General features: G+C 38.2%; 1 protein-coding gene across 5 annotated transcripts; it reads right to left on the reverse strand.

Annotated features, from left to right (window-relative positions):
• Positions 1-491: 491 nt before the first annotated feature.
• Positions 492-22,143, reverse strand: Slc33a1 (solute carrier family 33 member 1). 5 transcript variants are annotated; one of them, XM_076932473.1, is made up of 8 exons: positions 20,942-22,121; positions 11,141-11,331; positions 9,464-9,505; positions 7,027-7,211; positions 6,515-6,632; positions 2,853-3,068; positions 1,303-1,497; positions 492-606 (listed from the first exon to the last, which is right to left on the reverse strand). In XM_076932473.1, the coding sequence occupies exons 1-7, from the start codon at positions 21,714-21,716 to the stop codon at positions 1,330-1,332; spliced, it is 1,695 nt and encodes a 564-aa protein (XP_076788588.1). In that variant the 5' UTR covers positions 21,717-22,121; the 3' UTR covers positions 492-606; positions 1,303-1,329. The 5 variants fall into 5 exon arrangements, with proteins under 5 accessions (XP_076788588.1, XP_034356837.1, XP_076788587.1 ...); XM_034500946.2 differs by lacking the exon at positions 9,464-9,505 and having other exon boundaries at positions 20,942-22,131; XM_076932472.1 differs by having other exon boundaries at positions 492-1,497.

Consider the following 22,143-nt stretch of genomic DNA (forward strand, 5'->3'; position numbering starts at 1 on the left):
GTTGAGTACTCTCTACACTTGTGTGTGTGTGTTTGTGTAAAATAAGGTCTATTTATTTTATGTATATAAGTAAACTGTAGCTGTCTTCAGACAGACCAAAAGAGGGCATCAGATCCCATTACAGATGGTTGTGAGCCACCATGTGGTTGCTGGAAATTGAACTCAGGACTTCTAGAAGAACAGTCAGTGACCTTAACCACTGAGCCACTTCTCCAGTCCATCATGTGTTTTCAGAAACAGAAATACCACTCCTGACTTGGCATAAAGTAATTATAGAAACTTTTTTACTAATAAAATGCTTAGTTGAGATTAAGAAAAAAAAGATTAAGAAATAATCTCCTACAGAGTAATTTAATTTGTCAAAGGCACAAAAAAATCTCTTTTTATAAAACAACTGCTTTGAGATTTATAGTGTTACTCATTTAAATTTTATTTAATTGTAAGTTTACATTTTCTTCTCACGGTAATTTAAAAAAAAACTACAGTAAGAATGACATTAAATTTTTATTTTACAACTCAGCCATAATCACATACACACCACAAACTTGATCCCCTCATTAGTTGTCTGTGTGCCATGATGCACTTGTAACAAAATCATATGTAAACCTAGGATAAGAGTTAACAAGAAATCAAAATAGCTTCCCCAAAATGGAGGGAGAGATAGGGAAATCAATAATTTAAAAACCATAGCTCTCATTTTATAAAAAAATAGTTTGAATAATCTTTTTATAAATCTTTCATGCTTACAAAAGCAAAAAGTACATTTAAAATAGTTATTTTTAACAGATTCATTTGTACAATGTGGTTACAGTCAGAAAAACAACTTAATGTTTTAGTAGTCTACATTTTCTTTGCATCAAATTCCACATAAATTTTTACAAATTTACAATTTAAAGTGAGAATTAACTTTCAATAAGGTTAAAGTAGTTAGTCAGTACCTGAATGCTAAGCTTTGCCCCACTTGATACAGTGTACCAAAATGTTAAATACGACTGATGACAGGCACTAACAACAATACTTGACAGCATGGTGACCACCCATGACTATTCCATTGCAGCTTAAAATATGCTTTGGTCAGTAAATTAACAGAAATCAAGTAATATACAACCATAAGGGTTGTTTCCTAGCCTTAAGTAAACTTTAAATACGTTGGTAAGGCAAGGAAAAATATAATCCAACATACAAAGAAATCTGTATTTTTCAACTATTTGGCATTTTAAATTAAAAATTTCCTAAAATGATATTTTACACTCCTATACACTGATTATCATAGCTTTCTCAGTAAAACTAAGCTAAAGTTACCTTCTAGAATGTCCAGTAATGTCGGCATCAGTTGCTTCTTTTGCACTTCCATGAGGATGGTCCTTCATCCTGTAACTTTTTAAATTTTGGACCAAGAAAGAACCACCAACCAAATCCAATGAAAACACAGATAATGGATTCCACGTAATAACCATCCAGAGCTGTAACGCACGAGCCACCAAGTTTTTTGCAAAGCTATAAAAATAAAATTACAAATATTCTATAACTTTTTTTTTCCTTATTGCTTGCTTTATTGAGACAGGGTCTCAGATGGCCTAAGCTAGCTTCAAACTATGTACCTAAGGATAACCGTGAACTTCTGAGTCTCTTCTGCCTCTCCAGTGATGGGATTTTAGGCATGTATCACATCACAAAGCTTGGTTGTAGGTAAAAGTCCCAGAGTTCTGGGCACGCTAGGTGAGCATTATACCAATTGAGTTAATTCGGGGCCCATATTCTGTGATTTTGTTTTATACAGAAACATTCAATAATCAATGTTCCTACTTTGTAATTAAGGAGATTAATCAAGTACATTTTGAGAAAATATTTCAGTATTTCATTTATTTCAAATGGTAAGATATATTGAAGTCTATTTCATTTTCTTTGGTTTGAGACAAAGTCTTGATATGTGGCTCAGGCTTTTCTAAAAAATAGACAGCTGGGCGGTGGTGGCGCACGCCTTTAATCCCAGCACTTGGGAGGCAGAGGCAGGCGGATTTCTGAGTTCGAGGCCAGCCTGGTCTACAGAGTGAGTTCCAGGACAGCCAGGGCTACACAGAGAAACCCTGTCTCGAAAAACCACAAAAAAAACCAAACAAAACAAAAAAAACAAACGAAAAATAGACTAGCCTCAAATTCACAATTTTCCTGCCTCAGGCTACCAAGTGCTGGGATTATAATCATATACCACTGTCTGACTATGTTCATAAAACTTAATTTCTTCAGTACTACAAACAGATTAAAAACATTTTTGAGCACTTATTACAAATAATGGTGATTTTCAAAATGGACTCATTCATATTTGGAACAGTGAAGAGATTTCTAATGAATTTATTATAGAAGTAGGCAAAATTGTTTGGTTGTTCTGAAAAGGGTCTCACCGTGTAGACTGGGTAGTATGGCACTCCTTATGGAGGCACTCCAGGTTGGCCTGGAGCTCATGGAGACCGGCATCCTTCTGCCTCGGCATATCTGACCCAAGAGTAATATTACTTCGAAGTAATTTGCCAATGAATCATTCTGCATTCAGCTTTAGCTACAGTTGCTGTGTTTAAGAAGCCAGTAGAGTCCTTTTCTTAGCACTGCAAAAGTTAGCTATTATTTTTACATTTCTACACAGTTCAGTGACCTTCGGCATGGGAGAATGTCTTCCTTTGCTGAGAAGCACCTTTACTAAGCTAGTCTTACTGATACTAATTTGTAGTTACTCTTAATTATAATAGAGATAAAATGCATATATTTCCATACTAGAAACTATGAGTATATGTGATTTTTAGACATAGTAAATCTCAAAACTTATACATGGTTATCTAAAACTAAATCTCACTTACTTCGATAGCATCAGGTGTCCGACAATTCTGGTTTGAAGCTCCTACACAGTCTTTCACTGTGAGGGGATCCACTAGCCAAAGAGCCACCGTAGAAGGCCAGTTTCCTCCCAGATTGGACACAGTATTTAAAAGGGTCATATATGTTCCTCCAATAAGAGGATCACTGACCTTGGCATTGAAAGCCATTATTGACACATACATGCTGTACAGAGTGACCTGCGAGAAGAAGCGAATATCAGAAAGTTGGAAGGAGATTTTCTTTTCTTCTTTTCATTCTTTTTTTGAGGGTGGGTGGGAAGAATACACAGGATTAAGCAGGGGAGGCAAGGTGTGGGGCGGTGGGCTGTGAGAAGCAGCTGGGTGCTTAGTCTATCATGAGCTTGGAACCCTGGAACCTTTATCAGATGGCAGGAGTTCAGCTCTGCTCCCAGGCCCTGGTTCTTTTCATTTAGCTTCAGCCCTCCAACAACCACTCCCACAGAGAGGTCTATGGCCAACAGTCAGGAGGAACAGGCCTCAGGCCCTAGGGAGATTCACATACTAATAAGGTACCTGAAGGCTAGAGGATGGAGTCAATTAAACATTCTTCCCCAGCCCTTCGCCCCCTCTCTCCTTCCCTATTTAACTCAGGTCTGCCCTGGGTTTTGGGGGGTGGGGGGGGAGGTGCATCCAGATCCATCCACCATCTGCCATGACATTAAAGACTGTAAAAACCCATGGACTTTCTCCTGTCGAGTCATTGGGGCTGCACCGTGAGGAACCGTGGAGCCACAGCAGCTGGGCCTAACTTCCCCCTGGAAGGAACCCAGAGCTTTCCCAGACAACTACCCACAGCCTGGTGTGAGGAACCCTGCGTTTTCCAGCCACAATTACCTACAGCAAGGGGGTGGGGTAGGGGTGGCACACCAAACAGGAAGCATAAACTGGAGAGCCCTGTTTTCTGACTTCTATGACCAGACTTATAAAACTGTTTTAAATTAGGAACATCAAAATCATAAAAATTAAATTTTCATAATTTTTACTGAAGTCAAGCCAACAAACATTTGAGTACATACTATAAGCAATACTTTAAGAACATGAGAATATAAGGATGAATTTTAAAAAATACTACTATTCTCTTGAATGTAGTGTATGCTGGAGAAACTGGAAATAAAGAGCTAAGATAAAACACACTAGAGGTGCACACTGCACTCCTAGGACAAAGGGAAAAGCCTCATTCTACTATAGACAGCCAAGTAAGAGGTAAGGAAGAGCACACAGGAAAAAGTCAAACTCCTGTGTGTTCTGTACCCAAATATATGCTTATATATACATTTATATATCTTCATTATAGATATAAACACAACAAAACATGGATATATACAGTTATATTTCTAAAAACAGTGATAAATGATATTGAAGAATATAATTTCAAAATTTATAACACAAACTAGAGAGAAAAAGAAACCTTGGGAGATAAAAATTGAGAGACAGGAATGGAGACAGACATCTTTAATCCTAGTACCTGGAAGAAAGACGCAGGAGGATTTCATGTTTAAGACTGGCCTGGGACACTATCTCAAAATAATCAAAAAAGGGACAAAAATTAACCCTTCATTAGAAAGATAGAAATTATTTGCATGATAATATATATCCCTCTTAGCAGTGTTCTACGAGGTGTTTACAAAAAAGGAATTCCAAAGTGAATGCAGAGCCAGGAGGGAGCAGCTCAGTGCTGGAGTAAGTCACATTAGACTGCAGACACTAAAGTCCACAAAACTCAATAAGTGCCTTTCAAGATAAACTTTCTGATAACTTTAATATAACTTTTTAATATAACTTTCTGATACCTTTAGATTCCACAAGTGGCAACAATTCTGGCCTGACCTACTCAGTTACGGTCACCACTCAGGACAGCTGCTTCCGCACAAGACATCAGAAGTGACGACACTACTGCCATGCGTCATATGTCATGCATCATTCCTCATGTTTCCTTAAAGCCTGTGTGATTGCCTAAGCTTCTCTGACTACGCTTTGAAATGTTCTCCAAGAAAAGCAAAAGCTAAAAAGATAAGCCTTTGGACTATAACACAGTCCATTACATTTCTTTCCTTGGGTAGACAATGAGGTAGTGACTGAACCAAACACTTTTTAAATTTCTATTCTGTGCCTAGCATTAACTTTGTAAAAAAACAAACAAACAAACAAACAAACAAAAAAAACCAAAGAAAACTATTTGACACACTGGCCTTAACCTTAATAATTTTACAAACATATGGTTGGTTACATATGATCCACCAAGGAATTCTCTTTTATTGATTGTTTCTGTTTGTTTTGTTGTCTTTTGTTTTTTGAGACAGTTTCATGTAGCCCAGGTTAGCCTTCTATTCACTATTCAGTGAAGCCAGGTCTTCCTGCCTCCACCTCTAAAATGTTGGGATTACACGTGTGGTATTACCATACCTGGATTCTAAATTATTTGTGTGGGGAAAAAAAAAAACCTGTTAAGACTATTTAAGGTTTCAGCCAAAACCCAAGAAGTTAATATATATCTTACTTTCAAAAGATTTAGACTAGGTTTTATTAAAAAAAATTCAGTGACTCTTTAATATATATTAGCAATATTATGGTTGAATACCAAAACTTACTGCTTGGCCTCTGCCGTTTACTTGAGTCACTTATATTTAGAATTTAACCCCTCTTCTGAAACAGCAACTTCAGTGAGGTTAAAGCAGAGTAGAGCCCCCTTCCTCTGTGGACTGCAAGCATACATAAGAGAAGGCAATTTATCATACACTGCCAAAAAAATTTCACACTAAGTTTTTTAAGACAACACCTAAGTCAAAGACTACAACCTTAAATCTAGTATCCATCTCTCTATCTTAAGACAATGAAAATTAAAGAAAGAATCCAAATCTGAGCCATGTATAGTTAGTTGCTTACACCTATTATCCCAGCATTTGGAAGACTGGCATGAGGCAGGAAAATGAATGTGAGTTCTAGTTTCAGGCCAGCGTAAGCTATATAGTAAGTTCAAACCTAAGCTGGTTATATGGGCAGAATCTGTCTCAAAAACAAAAATAAACAAAAACTCTCCCCCCTACATCTAAGAACAGACCAAGGTATACTTAGTAGGAGTAAACTTAGTTGGACTAGATTTTTAAGTATAACAAATTCTTAATAAATGATCAATATAAAAAAACATTAGTGGATAAACTCCCTTTTCATGACTAAATCTCACAAAGTTGAAAGATATTTGACAAATTCACCATCAAATTACTTTATTGTCAAACTCACATGGAAACCTTCAATTTTATTAAAGTAGCTATGAAAATATTTCTTTGGGGACTAGAAGATAGCTCGGTATATAAAAAAGCTTGCTCTACAACCATGGGGTCTTGAGTTCACATCCTCACCCATGAGTGGGTGAGTGGGTGCCTGTAACTCCAGCTTTTGGAGCAGAGACTGACAGATCACCAAAGAGCTCACTGGCTTGCCAGGCTAGTGAAAATGGCAAGCTTCCTTGTTTACTGAGGAACCCTGTTTCAAGGCAATAAGAAGATGGATTAGAGTAAGATAGCCAACATCCTGCTCTGGCCTTTACGTCATACTTACATAATCATATGCATATCATGCACACACAGGTACACCGTTAGTTCAAGCAGCACTTTACCTCAGCTTACCTGATGTAATGCGTAACTTAGCAGCACTATAATATAGTAATATATAGGGAATCCTCCTTGATGCTCTACTTTAGGAGTCCACCAAACAAGTAGGGCATATTCTAATCCAAGCAACAATCTACAAAAAGAGAAACACTGAGTTGACATCCACTTTAGGTTAAAGAATAACCTGTATTAAAAATGGCTAGACCCAAGCATGGTGTCACATGTCTTCAATCTCAGACTCAGGAGGCAGAGGCAAATGAATCTCTGAGGCCAGCCTGGTCTACACAGTAAGCTCCAGAACAACCAAAGCTACATTCTGAGACACTGTTCAAAATGACAATCACAAAACAAAAATACGTCCCCCCCTCCCACCAACAAAAGGATGTGCTAGAAGACTAAAAAGAAAAAGTGCACACAAATGACACTGACACTGAAGATGTTCATGCCTCCCCAGTTTCACCTACATGCTCTACCCTGATGTGTACTATGCTGAAGACAACTTGTTAGTTAGCAAACTCTGTAGTTACCTGTAGGGCATGGCTTTGTAAAATATATTCAGAGGCTGGGGACCTGCAGTGTACTTGCTGATGAGAAGTGGCAGGATTATCTGCAGAGGGACCATTGGGACAGCTAGTAAGGCCAGGTGCTCTTTAGGCACTCCCTCTTCTACCAGTTTCAGGCCTGTCACGGCATCTGCTGCAGAAAAGCCAATCTGCAACATAAAACAGAAGTGGCTGAGCTTCTGACACATGAGTCGCCTTGTCAGAAACACCTGCAAGTCCTAGAAACCTTCAATTTCATCACTGACCCCTGTCAGTCACAAGTGCACAGCTGCCAAGTTATAGAAGGTATATTTTTCATTATGGTTTACTAATATTATGCACTGAAAACAATAGAAAATGCAATATTGGTACAACTGTAGATAGCTTTAATTACAACTAAATTTTCACTTTGAAAAAGTTAAATCCAGGCTTTAATTCCAGTGTTTAGGAGGTGGTAGCAGCTGTGAATTCTAGGCCACCTGGTTTATATAGTGAGTAGCCTGGGCTACACTGTGAGACCCTGTCTGAAAAAAGCAAACGGAACAAAACACAGTTGGTGGAAGTGGCATGCCTTTAATTCCAGCATTTAGGAGGCAGAGGCAGGTACATTTCTGTAAATTCAGGGTCAGCCTGGTCTACAAAATGAGTTCTAGGATAGCCAGGGCCCTGTTTTCAAACAAACAAAACAAAACCAACAAACACCAGTTCAATCTATTACAAGTTAAAAAAAAATTTACTTATTGCTTTGTGTATCATACATTTATTAGTCTCTGGTTATCTATAAATAAATTTGATTCAAATGAAGAATCACTGCCACATATTTTTTGATGATATTTTATAAACTAGAATAAAAATTTCTAAGTATATCTAACATTTCAAAACCAATTTTAAGATAACAATATATTAGAAAGGTGGTACATGCCTTTTAGGCCCAGTACTCAGGAGGCAGAGGCAGGTGAATCTCTGTGAGTTTGTGGCTAGCTTGGTCTGTACAGAGCCAGTTCCAGGACAGCCAGGGCTACACAGAGAAACCCTAGCTTGAAGAAAAAAAAAAAAAAAAAAAAAAAAAAAAAAAGGCAAAAAAAAAAAAAGTAAAATTTGATTAATTCTTAAAAGCATCAATAAAGAGTAAGGATGATAAAATCAGCAGGCAGTCTGAGATGAGACAGTCTTAAGGATCTTCTTGGTTTCAAAAGGAAACAGTAATTTCCCAAAGTAGTAACAAAGTAACCAAAAGGATAGGAAACAATAGGGAATAACACCATTATCTGGATCCCATATAATTCCCTGAAAACAATGAAATGTTATTTCTGAGATATTCCTACCAATCTGTATAAACTGAATATAACATAAATTGAAATGTAAACAGAAGTTTACTTTAGAGAAATCTAGTCTTTAGTTTTTGTTTGGTGGTGTTTTGGTTTTTTTGGCTTATTTGTTTTTAAACAGAGTCTCTCTTGTAGCACAGGCTGACCTGGAACTGTGTAACCCAGGATGGCCTAGTAGACATGAAACTCAAAGTGATCTTTCTGCTTCAACCTCCTGGATGCTGAGATTAGACATGTAGCCACCATGCCTCTCTCTAAACAGATCTGTATTCTTAGAAACAAACAAACAAAGAAATATCAAAGTTACAGTCAAACTTCAACCTACAGCATGCTGAAGAGGACCCTGAATTGGATCACAGCCAGGAAGCATGAAATGAGAAAAACCATTTTCTGAACAATAGGTAAAACTAAGATATAAGCTATGGTTAGTGTGGTGGTTTGAATGAAAATGCCCCCACAGGCTTTTAAGGACTGCCACTGTTAGGGGGTGTGGCCTTGTAGGAGTAGGTGGCCTTTTTGGAGGACTGTGCCACTGGGGGGTAGGCTTTGAGGTTTCAAATGCTCAAGGCAGGCCCAGTGTACCTCTTCTTGCTTCCTGTGAATCAAAATATAGAACTCTTGGCTCCTTCTCTAGCACCATGTCTCCCTTCAAGCATCATGCTTTGTGTCATGATGATAAAGGACTAAACCTCTGGCCCTTTAAGTCAGCCCCAGTTAAGTGTTTTCTTTATAAGAGTTGCCATGGCATCTTGTCACAGCAATGGAAGCCCTAACTATGACAGTTAAATTAAGGTACCTAACATGATTTAAAAGGTTTTAATTATTCACTGAACTATATTGAATTTGTTTTGCTTGTTTTCTGAGACAGGATTTTATGCTGTCAAGGAACTCAACTATAAAGCTGAGGGTGACCCTGAACTCCTTTCTGATCTCAGTTTCAAATGTATTCCACTACCAACTGTGAGCTACCATTTCTCTTAAATGATGTTTTGTTCTTAGGAAATATACATCTAAATTATTTAGGAAAGCTTGTGACTGTAAGAGCCCTGGCTCTCTTCCAGGATTCAGTTCCCAGCACCCACATGGCAACTCACAATCATCTGTAACTTCAGCTCCAAAGGATCCAACATCCTCTTCTTGCCTCGACAAGTGTGGCATACATGTGGTACACAGGTATGCATGAAGGCAACATACACACACATACATAAAATAAAAACAAATCTTTTAAAAAGTATTCACGGTCATCAGCAGCTACACACTGAGTCCAACAACAGCCCTGAGCTACATGACATTGTCTCCTAAAACCCACAGCAGCTTGTTGTAGTGGCGCACACCTTTAGTCCCAGCACTTAGGAGGTAGAGGCAGCTGGATCTCTGTGAGTTTGAGGCCAACCTGGTCTTCAGAGTGAGTTCCAGGACAGGATAGCTAGGGCTACAAAATTAGACTCTGTCTCAAAAACAAACAAACAAACAAGCAAACAACAAAAAACCCCAAACCCAAAAACAAAACAAACAACAAAAAAACCACAGACAAATATACATACTATTGCTATTAATGTAATAATACTTAATGTAACATAATTAAAAATATCGAATGATACAAGAATTATTTGGAGTTAAGACAAAATAACTATAAAATTAAATATAGTATAATTCAATTTAACTTTTAAACTGTGTGTATAAACATATATGAAACATGTATATACAGATACATGCATAAATATAACAGAGAAAAGGAAGGAGCAAGGAGCTCAAAAAGAATAAACCCCCGCTTCAAAAGTAGAGAAGCAGCAAAATTTCTGAGTTCAAGGCCAGCCTTGTCTATATGTTGAGTTCTAGATAAGCAAAGAGCTTGTCTAGTTTAGATGGTGAGACTGTACTGAAAAAATAATATAAAATAAACATGCCAAAATATGTACATTTCTAAATGACATGACTGAATATGTTATCTTTCACAAACCTGTCCTCTAACTTTATTTTTCCATTATTAAAGAGAAGACCTTATTAAAATGAAAACAAGGCCTGTCACAAGACAGCTGTAGAGTGTTCATATAGATGGATTTCAAAAGAAAACACTGTAAAAGTATAGATGTTGGGAATAGGCTACAGGCTATTATGACAAAATATATTTGTTTACCTTTCTTCTTCTTCTTTTGTTTTGTTTGCTTTTTCAAGACAGTCTTTCTCTCTGTAGCCTTGGCTGTCTCTGTCCTTGGCTTCAGGGTGTCCTGGAACTCACTCTGAAGACCAGGTTGGCCTCAAACTCACAGAGATCTGCCTGCCTCTGCCTCCCAAGGGATTAAAGGTGCGGGCTATACCACCACCCAGATAAGTAAAGACATCTTAATAAAGAATATAAGTCACCAGTAATCTCATTTGTCTTATGGTAGATTTCCTTTCAGTATTTTAAAATATAATTCAATAGGTTTTTAAATAGCGTAAATACTCATACACTTCTTCATCTTTGTAAGCCACATTCTCAGACTTAGTATTAAGGGCATGTTCCTTACAACAGTAGAAAGCTTCTTGGTTATCATCTCATTACAACCATTACTATTCGAAACAGTATCTTCACATGGACATAACTCTTCAAGATTCCAAGACATAAAGCTTACTTAAAAGTGATATTTGATATTATTACTTTAGAAATATATTTAGTAGGCAGGAAATAATGCTTTGCATTGTTAAATTCTATGGTATTAGAAAAGGACTTATGAAAAGACATTGAAAGTATTCCATGATAATGATAAATTTGTTTAAAAATCTCTTACCTTTGAAGTTAGAATCAGAAGGCAAAATGCCAGAACTGCTGGCATTTTTATAATTGAGAACAGCAGCTTGTAAGTGTCTGTGATTCCTTGTGTCTCTTCTTTTACTATTGATGCTTCTCTGTTTTCTTTTTTCAGAAGAGCTACTAATGTTGTTGTTACTAAAAATACGGTTCCCCAGAAAAATAGAAAATCTGAAATTAAGAGTGTTTTAGTTTATAATTAATTTTTTGAAAATTAACTTCATTAATACTAAATAAAACACAATTTTTCTTAATCTAATATTTTTATTTTTAAATTTTATGCTATAAACTTTAGGTTTGAGGCATAGCAAACAAATGAAACAGTCGTGACTCAGTTATGCATAGAGACTCAAAACTGATTCATACATATCCTGGGTAGAGTATGGGGGTTAGAGATGTAATTGAATTTTGTATGCCCATCTTGTCACTTTATAGAGAGAAAGAAGTAGGTAGGTGAAGAAAATGATTTTCATAGCTCATAAGGTTCATTAGTTACACTTACATATCCAAGCATTTGTCGTGCTAAATTATGACAATTCAGATGATAAAGAATGCATGATTGAACTAAGCATGGTGGTGCAAACCTGCAACCCCAGCACTCAGGAAACTGAGGTAAGAGTGTTTGAGGCTAACCTGAGCTACAAAGTTAATTCAAGGCCAGTCTGAAACACAGAGCAAGACTCTGTCTCAAAAAAGAAAAATAGCCAGGCGTGCTGGAACACACCTATAATTCTAGCATGTGGGAGATATAGCCAGAAGGATCTTTACTAGACAGTGAGTTTAAAGCCAGCCTTGGGTACATGTAGCCCTGCTTTAAAATAAAACTAAATACCCCTTCCCAAATCAATCACATGGTTATTTGTATCAGATTTCCTCCCAGTCCCTTGAGTGTGTGTGTGAGAGTGCAGATGCAAGTTCATAAAGAGGTCAAAGACCAACTTTGGAAAGTCTGCCTCTGCTGTGGGTTCTATGAGTTGAACTCAGATGGCCAGGCTTGCATGATAAGTATCCACTGAGCTCTTGCCAGCTCAGATATTTCATTTCCTATTTCTATACATTTTAGCATGTTAATCTCTTTAAGATTAACCTCCTTGCAGTATCTGTAAATGAGAAATGAAGACCAGGTACACTGTATTGTTCCACTGAAGGAGCTTTAACAGACATATTGGTCGGAGAGAATAGTGTCCTAGAAGACTCTTCATCACAGCTAGAAGGGAAGGTAACAGAGCACACAGCATACACTGTAAATGAGCACAGCATGTTCACACATGTCCTCTCTGTAATATACATTATATGGTAATCTGTCATGTGCTGGTGGAGCTCACTGAGAAACTGGCTTTGGAGTTGACCACTCCCCTTCATTCAGACCCAAACACATTTGTCTCAAAGTGTTCCCAGGCCTGTAACTCCAGCTCCAGTGTTGTCTGTGGCCTCCAAAGACACTTGCACTTACATGCATATACTCACATGTACACATGCACGATTAAAAATAATACAAATGAATCTTAAATTGAGACAAATGATGATTTTTTTTTAGAAAGTTTCACTTATACCAGTATTCATTAAGAAAGCCTTTGGTGGTGGTTTATAAGGGCTAACAACAGAAAGTCCAATTAAAAGTCTTTTGCTTAAGAGTTGAATGAAAACTAAAGATGTCCCAGTTATATTTTAGGAGATTCATTTCTCTAGGAAAACTGCAAGGAAAAACAATTTGCTTAGGACATCTTAATGATTTTAATGGAAAGAAATCATTTCCATTAAAGAATAAATTCTTTTATTCCATTGCCAACAGAAAAATGTTAATAAATTAAACAAGATTCTGCAATATGCACAGGTAAAACTACTTCTGATTTCCTTGCGTTTTAAGGGAAAAAGAACAGCATGAATAATAGGACACTCACAGAGCCAGAATTCAGTCTCTGCACTTCACATATATAGCAGAGGGAAAAGTTAACAGCTCAGAAAGAAAGGCTTAGTCACTGCTGCAAGCATAATCATTAAACACCCTGACCATTTGCCTACTGCTTATTAACATCACTTCCATAGCACAGTATAACATTCACTATATATATGCCATCCGCTCTGTAACATGACTGTATACTGATGCAAGACCAAGATGACAAAGCTCATGTCAAACTTTCACAAGCATGAGTTTTGACTACACATTCTCAAGTGCCTACAAAAACTTGCCTAATGTACCCATGAATGCAGAAATTAAGAGTATGTAGCAATTCACTACTGATGAATAAAAGTACAAAGGCTAGCCAAATGGTGCTGCACATGCCTTTAAACCTAGTCCCCGGGAGGCAGAGGCAGGCTGAATCTCGAGTTTCAGTCCAGCATGAACTACAGAACAAGTTCTAGTATAGACAGTATCATGCAAACAATAACAACAAAACAAACAAACAAAAAAACAAAAACAAAAAACACTGTTTCAGAAACACACACACACACACACTTCTATAAAGGCTAGCACCTGAGTGTTCATTATAAATTCAGGAGAAAAGCAGTACAACTCATTTGAAACTCAAGGTTGAGGGCCTTGGTAAAGGTACTTTATGAGTCTGACTACCTGAGTTCAACCTCTGGCACCCACATAAAAGTAAAAGAGAACTGACTCTAAAAAGTTGTCTTCTGATCTCTCCACAGGTACACATAGACAGAGATGCATATACACAAATAAATATCAATCTTAAATGTTTTAAAGAACTCATCTTATGTATTTTCATATATAGTGGCATTATGGAGCTCATAGTGTATTTTTAGAGTGGCTGGTACTGTTCATGTTATTGACATGCTCCAACATCAATCTTATAGGGAGATTGATTAGAAATATTGGGATCAGGCATGGTAGCACACACCTTTAATCCCAATATGCGGGAGGCAGAGGTAGAGGCAGGTGGATCTTTCTTAATTTGAGGCCAGTTTGGTTTCCACAGCAACTTCCAGACTATCCAAGGCTGCATAAAACTAAAATATAACATCAGGTTCCAACATTCCTTTATAATTCATATTATTCTGTAAAACTATGAAAGTAACTAAAATGAAAAACAGCAAGAATACCAAGCATAGAAAGAGAATGAGTTATTCCCTGGGGATTAGTACAAACATAAAATATATAAGCAGTCCAACATGGTGGTGCACACCTGTAGTCCCAGTACTAGAGAGGCTAGTGGAGGAGGACTATGAATGTAGGGATAGCCTGGCCTACAGACTAACACTGCCCCAACCAAAACAAAACGCCCATCTGTGCTAGAAAATACTGAAAGTAGACTTGCAAAGGCTCAGCATCACAGGAATCACAGGAATCAAGACTCAGTTTCAGACATGAAAAGTCCCAAACTGGAAAGTACACAGAATCCTCCTGTGGATGTGTGATGCAATATTTGTTTAATAAATAAAACATTTCCCATTACTATAAAAGAACAGAGAACACTGAGGTGGTCCAGCAGGTTACAGTGCTTGCCACACAAACCTGATAGCCTGAATTTCATCCCAAGATCCCACTGTGGAAGTAGAAAACCAATTCCTGAAAGTAGTAGTCCTCTAACCCACATGCATACTGTGGCACAAGTGCCCCGACTTATACACACACAGAACACACACATTACTGGGTAAAAGCTAACAAGAAACAAATCATGCTGATGCCTACAGTCACTAGGATGCAATGCTGGCTCCTTCTGACTGAAGAGGGCTATTCTCCAAAGGAAATATACTGCACAATCTCTTCTAGCATTTCTCATGTAACAGTCATAAAATCAAAAGCAAGCGCAGCTCGTAGCTAATACTTGTAATCCCAGCATCTGGAAGACTGAGACAGGAGGACCACTACAAGTTCAAGTTCATCCTAGAATCATGTAATGATTCCAAGAAGGCTATGCTACAAAGTAAGTCTGTCTCACTCACTTTGTCCTCCCATGGAAGGAAGGAAGGGAGGGAGGGAGGATGGAAGGAAAAAATCAGATTAAGGATAAGAAGGGCATGCATGACAACACAAAGGAACCTTAAGGTGAACTAAACAATCAGCTCTGATTGTCATACCAGTTACAAAGGGGTATATATATATTTAAGGAGTAAAACTGCATGGAAACACACACACAATCATATATACGCCCATCCATGTTTAACTAGTGATATCTGAAAGAAGCCTATAGCTTATATCCACATCAGTTTCTGGTTTGATATTTACGTATTTATGAGCAGGTACATGTATGTACGTGTGTAGTGATCAGAGAACTACTTGTGGAAGTCAGCTTTCTTCCTCCATCATATGGATCACAAAGATTAAAACTCAGGTCCTCAGGCATCCTTAGGCACTGAGCCTTCTTGCTTGACTTAATATATTAAAGCAGTATTTTAATGTTATACTATTTATATGCATGATGCTGGCAAGAGAAAGCTGAAGAAAGTTTCATCAGACTCCTCTGAACATTTCTTTGCAATCTTCTATGAGTCTACGATTACTTTAAGTTTTAAAAAGCCAGGCCTGGGGCTGGACATTCACATTGCCCCCCCCCTTTCTCTCTCTCTCTCTCTCTCTCTCTCTCTCTCTCTCTCTCTCTCTCTCTCACACACACACACACACACACACACACACACACACACACAAAATGAAAATTTTAAAAAAGTATTGGCCACACATGGTGCACACCTTTAATCCATGTACTTGGGAGGCAATCTCTGTGAGTTTGAGGCCAGCCTGGTCTACACAATGAACTGCAGGTCAGGCAGAGCTACAGAGAAAAAGAGAGGGCAAGAGGAAGGAAGTGAGAGGAGGAGGGAAGGAGATGAGAGAACTTGTCAAAAAAAAAAAAGTTAACAATATAAATTAAAAACATAATGAGACAAACTTTGAAGACTGTACTAGGAGTAAGAAAACTTTCAAAACCAAGACAATTTAAGATGATTGAAAAGAAATTTGAATTTTTTTAGACATACTAAAATTATCTCTTTGTTGAGTTAATTAATTACTACTTACATTCCAACCAGTGAGAACAGTGTAAACAATGAAGAGGAAAAAAATAAATTTAATAACACGCATGTGTAAATGTAAGACATATACAATTTTGTCCAAAAGGGTAAGTAAACTCAGGAGTTTCAGGTTTTGTGTTTTTAATTCTCTAGGAGCAAAATGATCATCTTTATTTTGTCGACTAAAAGCAGTTCCTATGAATACACTAAAAGTAAAAATAGGACACTCCTTGTAATCAATGAGGTCCTACAATTGGCTCATCAGTAAATTTATATTAGCAGTACAGTGCTACAGCTCACGTGCACGGTACACTTTACCCACAGGAGGTCCTGGGTTCAATCCCCAGCATCCCGTAAAACCAAGTGAATTTCAGAAAATATTTGAAATAAATTATATTTTAAGTACACAGTATACTGTGTAGAGGGGCCTGTCATACAAAAGCATTTCCCAGATACTACTTGGTAAAGAGAGCAGCCAGTGCCTTCTTCCCTTTGCTTTGTGTTAAAAAGGAAAAAGCCTTTACAACCTTCTTTCTGAGGGGTGGGTCTCTGGTTTTTAATTTTCCCTGAATCTACTGCTTCATCTGTTACTAACATTTGAGGATAAGTTCTAACTTTCTATATTTGCCTATATGGAAAGACTCACCATGCTCATTACTTGTCTCTTTGGAGGCATAAAGAGGAATAAATTCAAACGGTTCATATTATTCACGTTGAGCATTACTTACCTAAAAAGTTCAATTTTACTTATGTGTATGTGCGTTTGTCTTTTGAATGTATGGAATGTGTGTGCAGGTACCTGTAGAGACCAAATGAGGCTGCTTGATTCTCAGAGCTGGAGTTAAAGGCAGTTAATCAGTGTCTCTGGAAAAGTAGTAAACAGAGAGCTGCTGGCTTATCTCTCTAGTGTCTCCCTAAAAGGTGACAAATTTTAAAATTTATTTTTAATTATGTGTACAGGTGAGTGGGTGTATGTATGTTTTGTGCAGGGGCCTAGGACAGCCACAGACACCAGATCTCTAGAAGCCCGAATTACAGGTGTTTGTGAACAATCCAACACAGATACTGAGAACGAAACTTTAGTACTTTGCAAGAGTAGTATTGGACCCTTAACTTTTGACCTATCTCTCAGAACCAAAAGTTGAGTTTTAAGGTTAAAAACAAAAACAAAACAAGCCTGTGTTTTTAATTTTCTAAGATAAATTTTACTCTTAAAATGTTAAACCATAAACTTGAATTTTTGGTGTAGTTGAGTGAATTTTTAGCATATGGTTGTTTCAAAGTACTACCATAAGGTGACCCCTCAATGGTCACCTAACTTCTCCCCATATAACCGAACTGAAGGCAATATTTTGTTGATTATTATTCTTATTGTGTTTATGCGTATGTACAGGTACACATGTCACAGAGTACATGTGAAGATCAGAGGAAAACTTTTGGGAGTAGATTCTCTCCTTCCACTGTGGGTGTCAGGAATTGAAATCAGGTCATAGGCTTGAGGTGCAAGTACTTTTCATGTGCTGAGCTATCTCCCAGTGCAATACTTTAAGCCTCACATGAATGCAAAATGATGTATTACAGCCAATATTAGAAAAACAAAAACAAAAACAAAAACAAAAGAATAACTTACCTATTTAGTAATGAACCAATTGGGCTTGCTTAAATTCTAAAAAGCTTTGTTATACAAAAAGTTAATGAGTATTACAACACAAATTTATCATTAAGGAGATATTGGTCCGCTTCCTTCCTTGTTCAAAATGATTATAAGTAGGGCTTTACAAGTACATATATAATTTAGATCCATTCTGGTTTTTTTTCCAAAGAAATATACCCTTTTTCCCTGATTGACTCCTATATATGCATACTTATTTTAAAACAAATTTAAAAGTCACATGGGGGCTGAAAAGGTGGCTCAGCAATTAAGAGTACTGGCTTTTCTTCCAGAGGACCTATGTTTAGTTCCCAGAAGTCACACCGTGGCTCAGCCTAGGTCAGTTAAAAAAATTAAAACTTTAACCTATCATTTTTAAGAATCAGGCATTCTAAAAGTGGGTGATGCTTTCAGATAGTTGAGAATCACAATGTTACATTTGTCCCCTCATCCAATCAGCACTTAGTTAGATATTAAGGTTTCCCTTGAGACTTTCTCTAACTTCTTACCAACTATAGGTAAAATATCAGATTAAAAACTAAAAGCACCTAACTCCAAGTCCGTCTATCTTTAAGCAGCCTTTTGACAGCAGTCTTTTCATCATAGAAAAGGAAGAAACAGATCCATCATCCTTCTGTCCTGTCCATTACTTATCCCTTGCTGTTTAAGGGTCTCTCTTTGCCTCTGGAGGTTCTTGGAAAACAAATGGAATAAGAGAAAAGGTTCAGAACTGTTATGAAGCTATGAAAAAGCCAGTCAATATAATCAAGGTTTGGTGTCCTCAAGATTTTATCTTATCCCATCATTCCTATTCTCAATTTGCTATCTATAGAGTACTGCTTTCTAAATGCTGTTCTTCCTACTCCTTCTGTAGTATCTGTAATTAATTACAGAATTAAAATGTTTTTAGAAAGGTTTGCTTACTTTCATGTGTATTAGTATTTTGCCTAAATGTAAGTAAATGCACTCTGCATTCTTGGTTTCTGTGCAGGCCAGAAGAGGGTTCTAAATCCAGAAAAGCTGTAGTTACAGAGGCATGTAGCCACTGGATGGGTGCTGGGAACCAAACTCAAGACCTCTGCAAGAGCAACAAGATCTCTTATCAGCAGAGCCATCTCTCAAGCCCTTGGCTGTTTTCTTTGTTTCAAGTTATGGTTTCCAATACACAGATTTTCTAGATTGTGTTTTGATCTTCTCTTTAACTACCTAGGCAACAATATTTCCTTCTTATGATTCCACATTCTTTAAATTCCTCAAAACCACTGGGTAGTTAAACTGGGCATCGTAGTGTGCATAATTAACTACATGGATTCTTAGGGGATGGAAGTCTAAGACCAGTCTAGACTCCTGTTGAAAACTAAGGGCTAGACAAAGGTCAATAATAGATTTCAAGCACTGAGAGAGGAAAAAAGGAAAAACTCCCACTAGTTAATGGGATTGAGACTTAGCACAGTTGAAAATGGCTTCCCTTTTATGTAGGTGCTCTGGGCTCATTTCCCAGAACAAGGGACACACAAACAGAAGCAGAATACACAGAATATAGTTACATTATTACCAAATTACAGAAACCTCAAAAATAGTAATGTGGTATGTATAAGCATTAAAATAAAAAACTAACTCGAAATTTTTGAAACTAAATCAGAAGTCCACTATGGATAGAAAAAAAACTTAAAGTAAGCTATCTTAGAATCTTCTGGAGAACAAAGTTCAAATTTCAGTTATACCAAAAATAATAATAATAAAATAAATGAAAAAGAAAAAAAAAAAAACAAGAAAAAAAATCACACTAGCTTACATAAAGGTTCAACCAATAAGAAAGTCAATTGTTATCTCTACCATGGTCAATGGCCAGCTATTCTGGGCCTCTGCAATGTTCATCTCTGCTGTTCCTAGTTGGCACAGACAGTTTTTATTTGCAGGAGGCCCTTAGAATCATGCCACTTAGTCAATTCCAGAGTGCTTCTACTAACTGTCCTTCCTGTTCAGCAGATGGCTAATTGGGGACTTGTTAAATAAAGGTGGAAAAAGATTGAAAAGCAAAAAACTAGAAATCTCAATTCACCAAAACACAAAAGAAAAAGGAGAACCATGTCACCTACATTTTTAAAATTTATACTCATGTGTCAGTCAAATGTCCATGGATCTTTAACTCTGAATTTTGTTATTCTATTGGTTGTTTTTCCCTATTCACTAAAGAGTGTTGACTAATATGACTGTGTTAATGGGCTGGCATGAGGAATACTTGAAAGAAGCACACTTTAATAAAACAGAAAACATACTTAGGTATCTGTCATATAAATTCCCAGTAAAATTTAAAAAGCCATCTGCAGTGGCACATGCTTTAACACTCAGAAGGGTGAAGCAGGTCTGAGTCTCAAGTTGGATATATAGAGCCTTTTAAAAATCCTGTAAACAGGGCTGCAGAGATGGCTCAGTGGCTATGAGCACTGACTGCTCTTTCAGAGGTCCTGAGTTCAATTCCCTGCAACCACATGGTGGCTCACAACCATCTGTAATGGGGTCCGATTTACTCTTCTGGTGTGTCTGAAGACATCTACAGTGTATTCATATAAATGAAAATAACTAAATCTTTAAATCTTTACTTAAAAAAAAATTCTGTAGCCAGAATTCAGAAATAATCCAAAAGCAGGACAAATGTCACACTTTCTCTCTCATAAAAAGAAGAAAAAAAAAGTGTGTGTGTGTGTGAACTGTTTAAAGCAAGACTAGGAGGGAGGCAGAGAGAACAAGGCTGTGTTATGGGCTATGTTATAGAAGCGATTGTGAGCAAAGTAGGAACTCTCAGAATGGAGGAATCGCATTGTGTTAATTTGAAAGGGAAATGAAGTAAAATATCTTGTCATTAAAAGTAAAAAAATAGCCGGGCAGTGGTGGCGCACACCTTTAATCCCAGCACTTGGGAGGCAGGCAGGGGGATTTCTGAGTTCGAGGCCAGCTTGGTCTACAAGAGTGAGTTCCAGGACAGCCAGGGCTACACAGAGAAACTCTGTCTCTCGAGAAAACAAAAGAAAACAAAAAGCAAAAGAAAAAAAAAGTAAAAAATATATGCAAGCAAATAAGAGCTCCCATCTAATGTTTCGTCGAAAGCATTCATAAACATAAAATAAACCTAACAGTATAATAGTTTAAGTACACTACCTGAAAGGGTAACGATTCCCCTGGGTTGAGGCTGAGACCGCAAATATTTGTTACAAAAGTCAGCAGATTCAAGAGCCAAAAACAAAACATTGCCCAAAAAGTAGCCAGCTGTTTGGCCCACAGAATTGCACGTCGATGCATAGCCCACGTTTTCCCGGGATAACATAGTTAATGCCCAACCGTCCACAGCGATGTCCTGTGTGGCAGCCAGGAATTCAAACAAAAAGAAAGTCACAGTGAGAGCAACCACATCCGGTGTTCTGCCATCAATATTTCCGAGCAAATGGTCCACTTGCGTGGATAAATATATCATGAAGATTCCTAGTGTATACTGAGTAGGGACAAGCCAGGACTTGCGACGACCGAAGTTCTTAAAGTAGACAGCATCAACCAAGGGAGCCCAGAGCAACTTAAGACTGAATGGCCAGAAGACAAAACTGAAGAAAGCCTGATCTGTATAGCTAACATTTTTGCTCTGCAAAATGAGTGGGATGCTCCCCGCCAGGCCTAAGGGAATGCCCTGAAGCACGTAAAGAAATAGTAGTAACAAAATGCTACTTAGTTCGGCTTTATAGCTCCGCGGGGCTTTTGGGAAGTCACCAGGGCAGGCATCCTCTAGAAGAACTTCCCGGTCCCCTTCCCCGCCCACCGAGTCTCGGCGACTGTCATCCCAACTGCCCGGTGGCAGCGGGCCACTTTTCATATCCAGAGCGTGGCTGAACATGCCTGGTCGCCGTTGCCGACTGCTGTCCTTGTGGGAGATGGTCGGTGACATATCAGAGACGACGCAGAGCCCGGTGTCTGGAAGCGTGAGGCTGGCGTTTTAGATCAGTTTAGTCCCAGGTCCAAGGCAGCCTCTCTGGACCAGCGTCTCGGTAGTTTAACGCCGGGAGGGCGGACGCGGAGAGACTAGTCGCTGTTTTGCAGCAGGGAGCCAGATCCCCGGCCGGTGGCCCAGGCGAAGCCTGGGTCGCTGCCCACAGGAGCGACTTCAGGGAGCCGGGAAGAGCTCCCCGTGCAGCCGCACCGGGCTCGAGGCTGGCGGAGCGTGCCGTGGCGCTGCGATGGAGTCAGGCTCTTAACTGCTGCGGTACTCGAACGCCCGCCCGCCCACCTGCCACTAGATCTCCGCTGACACTGCAGCGGGCACTCTCCTCAGCCGACACCAGAGGCAAAGGATAACTTCCTGCCTCGCGCTTCGG

Source organism: Arvicanthis niloticus, chromosome 4 (assembly GCF_011762505.2).
Source record: "Arvicanthis niloticus isolate mArvNil1 chromosome 4, mArvNil1.pat.X, whole genome shotgun sequence".
Lineage (NCBI taxonomy): Eukaryota > Metazoa > Chordata > Mammalia > Rodentia > Muridae > Arvicanthis > Arvicanthis niloticus.

Bases quoted from the DNA above. Each gene is read 5' to 3' on its own strand.
- Slc33a1 (XM_076932473.1), bottom strand. From the start codon at position 21,716: ATGTCACCGACCATCTCCCACAAGGACAGCAGTCGGCAACGGCGACCA. The intron at 6,633-7,026 runs GTAACTACAGAG...CTCTTTTTGTAG, and splicing joins TACAAAGCCATGCCCTACAG to ATTGTTGCTTGGATTAGAAT. The intron at 3,069-6,514 runs GTAAGCTGAGGT...TTCTTCTCGCAG, and splicing joins TAAGTTACGCATTACATCAG to GTCACTCTGTACAGCATGTA.